General features: G+C 48.8%; 1 protein-coding gene across 1 annotated transcript; it reads left to right on the top strand.

The window, feature by feature from the left end:
* Positions 1-574: 574 nt before the first annotated feature.
* Positions 575-10,641, top strand: LOC119515266 (signal-regulatory protein beta-1-like). The gene is made up of 5 exons (XM_037811138.1): positions 575-724; positions 5,927-6,288; positions 6,569-6,584; positions 9,409-9,517; positions 10,184-10,641. The coding sequence occupies exons 1-4, from the start codon at positions 652-654 to the stop codon at positions 9,513-9,515; spliced, it is 558 nt and encodes a 185-aa protein (XP_037667066.1). The 5' UTR covers positions 575-651; the 3' UTR covers positions 9,516-9,517; positions 10,184-10,641.
* The last annotated feature ends 505 nt before the right edge of the window (positions 10,642-11,146 follow it).

Below are 11,146 nucleotides of genomic sequence, written 5' to 3' on the forward strand. Positions count from 1 at the left end.
TCCCCTCTTCACATCCTATAATTCCCACTACACCCCACAGAGCAGGTATGTGTTCATTTAAATAAACTTCCTCTTCTGGAAGGAGTCAGGAAATTCTTCTTTTTGCTGGGTACAGGCACATGCAAATTCTGAGGTCTGCATTAAACTTTGCATTTGGGCTAAGTTTTACCAGCTATATACATGAAGTGTCGGAATTAGGAGTCATTTCAAGAGCAGATCTGGTTTCACTCCAAAGATGACCAGGTCCCAGTAAATCCTCCTCCTACTGCCAGCTGAGTAGCTCTGGGTTGCGGAAGGCACAGAGCAAGGCCTCAAGCCAGCCACACCTAAGATTCTTAGCCTGCTTCCTCCAAATGAGGACTTACAAGGAAGACCTCAGGATGGGGTGAGGGGTCTTGGGGGAGCCTCTCTGAAAACTTCACTGGAATAACTGCCCACCTTTAGTGGATTTTTCTATCTGATTTCTATTTCACAATCCAGAAGCAGGATCTAGCCAGATCTAGAAACATCCTGATATCTCATGGCCCTTTCTTCCCATCGTAGCCACTTCCTCTTCTCTTGTGAAAGTGGGGCTCCCCTTCTCTCTGGGGAGCAGAGTCCAGGACCTCCCAGCACAGGCATTTGGACAGAGCGAGCGCCGCAGCCTCCGCGATGCCCGGATGTGCCTCCCGGCCTCACCCTCCCGTGCCTTCCCTGCTGCTGACTCTGCTGCTGCTCCTCACAGGTGAGCCTCAGGTTGGGGTGAAACCCCCTTTCTGCCCCTCGGCCTTCCTCTGCATCCAGGCTTCCAGGGACTCCATCCTGGTGCTCCATGCAGGGCTGGACAGGAAACTGAGGTCTGGGCATAGCTGACGGCATAAACTCAGGGGCCTGAGCATTTCCTCCCTGGATCCATCCCCTGCAGCTGGTTAGCACAGGCAGCTCATCAGCTGATGCTTCAAGCTATATCCACCACCATAATAATAATTTACACTTTATAGTATTTTTAGTTGACAGAACAGTTTACAGAGAGCTCATTATTAATTTCTTGTAACATTTGAAGCCCGGAGAGGTGAAGCAACCTGCCCAATGCCACACAGAGACAGCTCATGGACAACCCCAGGGTGGTCTCGGGGCTCCCAGCCCGGAGATGCCTATTGACCATCCTGAGGTCATGACACCTGGAATGGCACCTGCTGGAGCTGGGCCAGATGCAGCGCTGCCCTGGGGACGTCAGCCACACCCTCCCAAGCTGGGGCGCAGCCCGCTCTGCCCCTCTTCTCTCTCTGCTTCTCCCTCAATTGTGATCTCAGAGTCTCCCCGCCCATCACCCACAGCCTCTTCCTCTTTAAGAAACTCTGCATTTTTCTGTTTCATGGGTCCCCACAGCCTCCCTGGTCTCTTAGGCTTGCATGTGGAGATTTTATTCTCCCTGTTAGCCAAGTCAGGCAGGATTTAGGGCCATTCTCGGGGCAGCCTGGGCAAGCCTCTGCTCACAGCATCCCCCACAGCCTGATCTTTTCTCCACACCAATAAGCCAACCCCAACGTCCCAGGGCTAAGCCCACACCCCACCAGCTGCCCACCCCTCCCAGCCCCTCACCCCGGGCCCTGCCTTGTTGCCCCAGATGTCTGACTCAAAATGATTCCCATTACACACACTGCACCCACATACCAACAATGAGAGTTCACTATGGAGCCCCCATAAGACAGGCACCGTTCATGCCAATTGGGCGTATTAACTCATCTAATCCTCACAGCACTCCTGTGTGACAGCTACTACCATTATCTCCAATATACAGATAGGGAAACTGAGGCAGGCAGCATCACTTGCCAATGTCATCTACCTGAGTGAGTGAGCAGCTGGGATTCAAATCCAGGCCAACCAGCCCCAGAGCTCATTCTTTTAAGCATGTTGCATTACTCAGCTTCTCAGTGGAAGCTCATTGCAGAAACACTAGCAAATGAAGGGAAGCAAAAAGACAAAAAATCATTACCCATCACTCCAGCCAGAGATAGCCAGAGTTCAAATTCTGCTGTCTGTCCTCTCAAACTTTTATTCATGGTATGTTAGATGTTTTCTGTGTGCTAACATTTTTGTGGAGCTTTTGACATGTATTTTAATTTTATTTAATCCTCAAAACAGTCCTGGATAATAGCATGCTAGGCTATTGTATATATATATTTAATATAAACATTAATATAAATATGCATATTTGTGCATCTATATATATGTTTGTAAGCGGGTGTTAGTCTATACAAACTCTTCTAAAAAGGCTTTCCTACTGCTGTCTTTAAATCATTTTCTGCCTATACAACATGCACACTGAGTGTGTGTTTCGTTTTTCCACTCTCCCAGTCACCCTCCTTCCCTTTCTAGTCCTCTAACCTTTTACCTTACCCTCTCCCCAGTTCTTAAGATAAGCAAACTTCTCTCTAGTGAAATGGGTTTTTTCTCAAAGTAGAATTTCTGTGCATTACTATACTGGAGTTCTCTCTTCTGTGCAGGGCAGGGGTGAGAAGGAAATAAGGTGATGAAAGGTACAATTCAGATTCCCCTCCCCCAATCTTCTCCAGACCTAAGAACCCAACCCTAAGGGTGTTCTCAGCACAGGATGTGCACCCTTGGGAGGCATGTTTGGGTACAAATAGTGCTAAATGGTTGGGTTTTACCCATACACACTTCCCAAAAGGGAACCATAAATTCCCCCTTTTAGTTGAGAAATAGGGGAAAACAAAACAAAACAAAACAAAACAAGACAGGATATATTTGTGGTGCTACAATAGAATGTTCCTCTGATTTATATCCCTGCCACCAGTAACCATGCCTGTTTCTTGGAAAACTTCAACAGTTTTTGTATTTCTCTGTGTCTCCAGAAATTCTCTAGTCACTGAGGCAGTGACGTAGAACTGGTTAAGTCTTCCACCTGCAGCTCAATGATTGGCTCAAAAGTGACCTATGTTCCTTCAAATCATAACTCATTGGTCAAACACAGTGACATGGACCTAACCAACCTCCCATAATTCTTTTGAAAGCACATTTCTGAAGTTGGCTCTTTCTTTGCCTGCGTGCCAAGTCTACAGGATTTGGGACCCTGCATTTTACCTTTTTCCTGGAGTCATTTTGTCCATTACAAGGCTCTACTGAGGACTATAATCTTGTCTGGGTCTTTGCTCTGAGAGGATTTATCCCCTCCAAGTTCTAACAATGGGTAGAAGGACCTTATCCTGGACGGGATCTTTGCCTCAGAGCCCAGTTCCCATTAATCTAATTGGTCACTGATGTGACTGAGAATGGACCTTGTCCCCACGGCCTCTTCAGACATCCCTTCCCTAGAGGCACATGGATCTTTCCTGCTGTAACCTTGAGTGCAACCCATCCCCGAGCACATCTTGTTTTGGGAAAAGAGCACAGACCAAAATGTTTTCCCAGTACTTACACAGAAGGCCTTGCTCCTACCCACCTCTGTTTCTCAACTATATATTATGTGTAGTGTGGTTGCCCTTGGCGTGGGCAGACCCCAGTGAACTTCTTGCCGTCTTGCTCTCTGGCATGAGGTCCCTGCTGCTCTCTGTATGTGCCTCTAAGAAATGCCTTTGGACTGATCACACTGGTATTTAGAGCCTCTTTCTTCTGAATTACAACCAGCCTTGTGGTAGGGCGGTTTGGGGCAGTGCCAGCTGGCCCCTCCCCTAATTCTTCTTTTGGGGCAAGCCTTGCTGCTGGTTCAGCAGGACACAAAGGATTTTGTTGGTCAATGGCCATCTCAGTTTTGTCTTTCTGAGTAACGGTTGCCTTTCTAACCTGATTCTAGATTTCTCAATTCCATTTTATTCCTGCTTGCAAACTAGCCAATTCTTTTCTGATTCTTTGCCTTTTTTGTAGTAACTTGCCCAATGCAGACTACAGTCACCAAAAACACTCCTAAAATTGTGTTTTCCAACATTTCTCCTTAGAGCTACAAGTAGATGCATTTTCTGCCTAAGGTGTTATTAAACGTCACATTTTTACCGTTTCATCAGTGCATAAAGTGCTGCAAGTTTATGCATCAGTGCTGTCAGTTTCTTTGCCACTTGGCTAGGGACCAGTTCCTATAGCCGTCAGGAGAGACGTGTGGAAGATAGAACAATGGCTCCCAAAAGAGTCCACTTCCTAATATGAGGAACCTGTGAATATGTTACTTTATATGGCAAAAGGGACTGCAGATAAGATTAAATTAAAGAACTTGATATGGGAAGAATATCCTGGATTAACAGGCTGGACCCTATATATTCATGAGTCCTTATAAGAGGAAGACAAGGGGATCAGAGGTAAAGAAGAAGACGTGACAACAGAGATAAGAACTCAAAGTGATGTCACTGCTGGGAGGGGTCAAGAACCCAGGAGTCTGCATCCTCTAGAAGGTGCAATAGTCTGGGACCCATTCTCCCTGGAGCTTCTTCCAGAAGGATCGCCATATGCCGACACCTTCATTTTAGCTTCTTCAGACCTATTTCAGACTCCTGACACCAGAATTGTAAGGTAAAGAATTTCTGTCCTTTTAAACCATTAAATTTGTGCTAATTTGTGATAGCAGAAATAGGAAATGAATACTATGCACTTATGCTATGGGGGAAAAAACTAAGGGACTTAAAACAACAACATTGCATTTATTGAAGCATCATATTCACTATGTGGGAAATTCTGTTCATTCCTGTCACTCAAGCATCTAGGCAGATGGAGAAGCCCCCATCCTGAACTTTGAGGATCTCTGTGGAACAGGGAGGTTGATCTGCAGAGATTCTTGCACCTGCAGTTACTTGCACAGCCCAGAAGTTACACCTGTCACTTCTGCTCCCAACTCATCAGTCTAAAGTGGTCATGTGGCCCTACCCAATGCAGTTTCAGAAAGTGCCACACTTTCCACATGGCCAGAAAGGGCAGAGCCAGAAATGTTTTCCAAAAAAATACTTCAATAATTAATACCTGATTACAACTTTTTTCTTCTGTAACCATCACTGCTGTGATTATTTAGTTCTGCACACTTATCCATAATCTCCTGAGCATGAACTAAAGTTGAACTGCAAATGTGAAGAGCATGCACAAAACTGACTCCTGACTTTGGAAAGCAGTGCTTTAATACATCACAACACGAGTGAATGGGAGACTGTTGGCTGCAGGAAAGAGGCTGATTGGCTGAGCTAAGCAGAAAAGCAGTTTCATAAAGGGACACGGACTAGCTCACAGAGACACTGAGAGGTTGGAGAGACAGGCTTTCAGCTAAAGAGCCAGGGAATAAGCCCTGAACAGTACACTTCTGGGGAGGGGGCGCTCTTATCTGGGCAGAGACTTGAGAGAGACAGACAGAGCTGGATGGACCCTGGGCCCTGCTGCAGGCTTCACCAGCTCTATAAAGTCACAGGAAAAGGAGGAATGAGGAGCAGCAGGCAGCGGATCCAGGCTCCTGAGCCTTGCCCAGTGCAGAGAAGGGGCTGTGGGCACCAACTCCCTGCTTCCCTCCAGCAGCGGCAGGGAGGGGACCTGCAGGTGGCTCAGTAGTCAGTGTGGGTCACAGCAGGACAGGCGGTCACTCTGTTCTGCATCGTGTCCCTCATCACCCCTGCGGCCATCACATGTAAAGGGGGTACAGGCCAGGTCGGCATTCCTCAACACGGCCCCTTCCTCCTGGTAAGCTCAGTAGTGAATTCTGGGCCCAGCTCAGACATGGTTCTTCCAGAGACGGCTCAGGCCCTCCACCCAGGCTGGGGTCTGGCCTATGCTCTGCCTGCCCTTAACTTCTCTGTGCCTCAGTTTCCTCATTGTGAGGATTAAATGAGATGATGCATGCAGCATGCTGCGCACAAGGCGAGCTCATGGTGTACACTCAGTAAATGAAAGCTGTTGATGAACACTCGAGAAAACACACCAGAGCAGGGAGGATGGATAACTGCTCTGCGTTTCCCTCCAGGAGCGGCAGGACAGGAGGAGGAGGAGCTGCGGGTGACTCAGCCTGACAAGTCAGTGTCGGTCAAAGCCGGGGAGTTGGTCACCCTGCGTTGCATCCACTCCTCTCTGCACCCCGCGGGGGACACCAAGTGGTTCAAGAGGGCTGGGCCAGACCAGGAGTTAATCTATGAATTCAAAGGAGGCCACTTCCCCCGAGTAAAAACTGTTACAGATGCCACAAAGGGAGGCAACCTGGACTTTTCCATCCACATCAGTAGCATCACCCCGTCTGACACCGGCACCTACTACTGTGTGAAGTTCCAGAAAGGGACCCCAGACACGGAGTACAAGTCTGGTCCGGGCACCCGGGTGTCCGTGAGTGGAGTACGTCAGGGGCTCCTTCGTCCCTGGTGTGTGACAATAAAGCAATAGTGAAGCCCTCCGTTCTCTGAGCAACAACCAAGCATCAGGTGTGGGGTGGGGGCTTGTATTTGTGGTCCCATTTCACCCCCTTTTATAGACCAGGGAGGTTGAGGCCCAGAGGGGTCACGTTGTTTGCTCAAGGCCCCTCGGCTGGTAAAAGCTGGAGAAGGGTCTGGGACCCGAGTCTGCCTGGCTCCAAAGACCCTGCCTTTTCCAATCTGGTCCCACCTTTGATCCACAGAGGAGGGAGCTGAAGGGTGAGGGATGACCCAGTCCCAAGGCCCAACCTCACCTCCAGAGAGGGGCCCCTGCAGTGTGGGGGTCTCCTCTTTATTCTGCAAACATTTACAGGGAGCCCCCTGGGTGCCAGGCCCTGCTCTTGGCGCTGTGGCATCAGGAATGAACACAGCAGGCCAGAGCTCTCTTCCTTGAAGCTCAGGTTGTCTTTCCCTGCAGTGATGGGAGAATCCAGGCCAGGGTGGGGGAGGACGTGTGCTTATTTAGTCTCCAGAGACTTCTCACCCAGGAGAAATTCCTAAGAGAGGAAGATTCCCTGTTGAAGTTTGGTAGGAGGAGGTGCCAAGGGGCTGTCAGAAAATCCCCTGTGGGCTGGGGACAGACTGAACCAGGCAGTCACTGGAGGCTCTGGCAGAGCCGGGTTTTCTCAGGGTCCCTCATACAGAGAAGGGGTTCCCCATGTGGGAGACTCAGGGGGCCCCGCTTGAGGCAGCAAGGAACATTCTTATTTGGGGTTTCCTGCCAGAGGCCCAGATCCCCTTTCCACCTCCTAAGTCCTGGGATGTAGGCACGTGAAGGGTCTTTAGATTGCACCCAGCCCACCCCCCACTCAGAGGGGAGCCTGAGGCCAGGAGTGACAAGGGCCTTGCCCACTGTCCCCTGACAAGTGGCCGATGGACTCAGGACCGGGACGCAGATCCAGTTCCAGGCCAGGCTCCCACTGCCCCGGCTGTGGACACCCGTCCCATCAATAAGCCCAGTGCTTTGTAGGTGCTGAATAGAGCTCCTTGAACTGAACCCTTGAGCAGGGGGAAGGGGCACAGTGGGAGCAGCTGACCAGCCTCGTCCTGCCCTGACCTCGGGGCCTCATGGCTTGGGCATGTCCCAGTTGGCTTATCTGTAAATGGGAGGGGAACTGTGGGGGATTCCTTCTACAGAGCATGGCAGGGAAGAGGAAATGAGCAATGCGGACTCACCATCTCAGAAGCCTTAGCTTAATCCTATTTGCATATCCTTTTTTTCATGTAAGTTAACATATTCACAGGTTTCAGGGATGAGAACACAGGCATCTTTGGGGGGCCATTGTTCTGCCTACCACACTCCTTAAATGGTGACAACCTTTTTAAGTCAGACATACTTTGGCCACCAACCCCTCAGCAGCAACAAATGATAAGGTCTCCATCCTTCCTTCAAGAGTCACCAGCATTATTTTATTTATAAAAAGAAACTTTAAAATCTTTGTTTAATTTTAAATGCCAAACTGCTCATTGTAAAAATTCAAAGAATCCAAAAATATGCTTCCCCTCATCCAACTTTCTGTGTCCAACAAAAAGATTTCAGAGGACATCTGCCCTGGGGTCGAGGTGGACTAGATCATGCTTGAGGCCCCTCCCAAGGCTGAGTGCTGTTTCCCTGACTTGTCAGGGTGTTTTCCAGCCTTGGGTGTGATCAGGTCGGGCCACTCTGAGGACACCCTCGGCTCCTGAGAACCTGGAGGTAACAGCCCACCCTGGGGCTAAGCATGGCAGCCTTGAGACTCCCACAGGGAACCCTGTCCCCACTGCACTGTGCGCCTTGGGGATACTCATTCCTATGACCCCGAGGGTCTCAAGGACCATCCTAAGGGAAAACAGTAACGGGCTTCCCTAGGTTTGGATCCCACTAATCTTGTGACCCACCCTGGACTCTCTGGTCCTCAATTTCCTCATCAGAATAATAATGCCTCGGTGTGATGGTGTGAACACTTCCTCCTTGTGTTGTTATGAGTATGTTTGTATTTGTTCGTAATGTTTTCTTCTCTATCTTATCCCCTTATCATATGATGTAAGTTGTATTGTTCATGTTATAGTACGTAAGTTACAGGATATCAAGTTTAAGTGTGAATGTTACCTAAGGACTTGCATCCTATTCTGCAGAGATTTAGTGTGTTTCTAGTTGTAGGCAGGACAGCTGAGTATTGTTAGGAAAAATATATGTCTGTTATTTTATTCTACTTAAAGATTAAATATGGTTTAAGGTGATGCGTATAGCTGCCAAGTTGACAAGGGGTGGGCTGTGAAGCTGTATTAGTCAGTGTTCTCTAGGGAAACAAAAGCAACAGGAGATATCTGTAAATATGTGATTTTAAAAAAGTGTCTCATGCAACTGTGGGGATGCACAAGTCCAAATTCCATAGCTTAGGATGCACAAGTCCAGATTCCACAGAGCAGCCTGCGAGCTGGCAACTCTGATGAAAGTCCTCGACGAACTCCCCAGAAGAGGCTGGCTGGCTGAAGAAGAAATGAAAGTTCTCTCTTTGCCCTTAAAAGTCTTCAACTGATTGGATTAAATCCAATTGATTGGATTCTCTCATTGCAGGACACTCCGTTAGTTGATTGGCAATATAATCAGCCACAGATGCAATCAATTGACTGATAATTTAATAAATCAGTCTGCTGTTTTACTAACCAGCCATTAAATGCTTCTGGTAATGGTTACGCCAGTGTTTGCTTGACCGTACAACTGGGCACCATCACCTGGTCAAGTTGACACATGAACCCAGTCATCACACTCAGAAATAATAATACTGGCCCAAAGAGTTGTGAGGAACAAGTAAGTAAACCAGGGGCCATACTTATGCATCACTAAGTACAGGTTCTCTACAACTTCTATCAAGTAGGACTATCCTGACAGTCTGAGTAGGGAGTGTGTGAAAATGAAGAATCCCATTCTGGGCCCAGGGCACAAGTTCAAAGGCTTCAGAGCACAGAAGGGTCAAGGTGGCCTCAGAAGAAGTAAGTGAGGCCTTTGGGAATGGACTCCTACGGGCCTCCTCTAATGTCTCCTCCTGCCCTTCATTTCCAGGCCCAGAGTGCTATACTACATTTCTTGTAGCTCTTCTGCTAATCTACAAGGTGCTGCTGGCTGTAGGTGCCTCTGCCGTCTATGTCCACAGGAAGCTGAGGGCCTGACTGTAAGTTGTAGGGTGGTTCAGGCTTCAGGGAGGGAGGGCAGGCTAAGGTCTATCCCCAGCAGGGGCAAGGTCAGCAAGAGGCTCCAGCCCAGGAAGGTCCACATGTCACACAGTGTCAGGGCCCAACAGGAGTAAAGAGAAGGGGGCACATCCCCGCCACTCCCCTCAGGAGTCTCATGGAACCTCCTAAGAGGGTCTCAACTCCCAGGCATATGTGGATTCCTTCAGGAGGTGAGCTGGTCAAGGGTCTTCCAAGGGTATCCTCCCAGTTCTAGGGGTTCTATGGAGGATATGGGTGGAGGGCTTTGAATGAAGGACATCTGAGCTGGTGGTTCCCTTGGAGACCAACTCTAGATTTTTGAACAGTGGGGCTCCATGGGGGTGGGGACAGAAGGAATCCACACTATAAAGTAATAGTGAGAACCTGGGATTGGCTGCTCTGAGCAATGCTCCTGCTCTGACACTCTGTGTGACTCAGTGGAAAGGGCTGAGGGAGGGGATCACAACTCGGGGATGAAGGTTGAGGTGGCCCCAGCCCTGTCTGGGGGCTTCCTGTCCACACACGACAGCTCTCAGGAAAACAGCACTGGGTGTAGCAGGCACTCAGGAAGCATTTCCTGAATGATGAGAATACAGTTAAATAAGTGTGGGTGTGTTTCCCCACAGCTCCTTCCTTCTTGCCCTGCTACAGGGGACACTCAGTCTCTACTGCCTCCTTCCAGCCTGCAAGATGGAGCTGCCTGGGAGCATCTGCAGACTCTGCTCCAGGACCTCCCCTCCTGGACATATTCTCCTGTTCATCCTTTTCACTGTCCCTGATGCCCCAGGGCTGGGTTGTGGGACCTGGTCTAGGAACCGACTCACTGCCCTTCCCCAGAATGTGAGAGACAAGTCGAGTCTCCTAAACACATCAAGACATCTCTTATCCATTGCCTTGGACTTGGCCAGAAACCACATACTTATGTCCATGCTCTTAAGAGTCATTTTCATCTTGTGGATTTCTGTCCACCCTGACTCCACAGCCTTGCTGAGGTTCTCTGCTGCCCTGACTATAAATGAATGTAAAAGGAAAGTGTCCTTCTCTTCCTCTTTGCCTAAGTGTCCAGCTCCTGAAACCCAGCAGTTGCCCCTTCCTCTCCCTGTGATGGCAACACTGGTTCTTCTATCACCCTGCGTCTTGCCCAACCCTGTTGCTCATGGGACAAATTCCATGACAGACCAAAAGCCTTGGAGTCATCTTTACTTCCCTCTTTCTTTTCTACTCCATGTTCAAATCTGCCTTCAAAATGCTTGTACCCATTTATAAGTATTCTTATATTCATTGGTAAGTGTTTAACAACTGACTCTCAGAAAGAGGGAAAAAAGCCTAATTTGCAGCATTTGCCGATTTCAGTATATATACTACCAAAGTGGGGAGATTTCAATCTACCAACAGTTTAACAAGCAAGATTGTAAGATTCCTGAAAATTTAACAATTGGCTCTCATGAGCTGGGACAAGCTGGTCCCAACATATCACTGAGTTATACCCACAAGCTGTGCACTTCTCACCTCCTCCACTGCTCCTGGGCCCAGCCTCCATCACCTCTACTTGGATCATTGCTGCAGCCTCCGACTGGCTTTTCTGTTTT

The sequence above is a fragment of the Choloepus didactylus genome, chromosome 19, assembly GCF_015220235.1.
Source record: "Choloepus didactylus isolate mChoDid1 chromosome 19, mChoDid1.pri, whole genome shotgun sequence".
In the NCBI taxonomy this organism is placed as follows: Eukaryota; Metazoa; Chordata; class Mammalia; order Pilosa; family Megalonychidae; genus Choloepus; species Choloepus didactylus.

Coding starts and splice junctions, on each gene's coding strand:
- LOC119515266 (XM_037811138.1), top strand. CDS start 652: ATGCCCGGATGTGCCTCCCGGCCTCACCCTCCCGTGCCTTCCCTGCTG. Junction 725..5,926: donor TCTGCTGCTGCTCCTCACAG/GTGAGCCTCAGG, acceptor GTTTCCCTCCAG/GAGCGGCAGGACAGGAGGAG.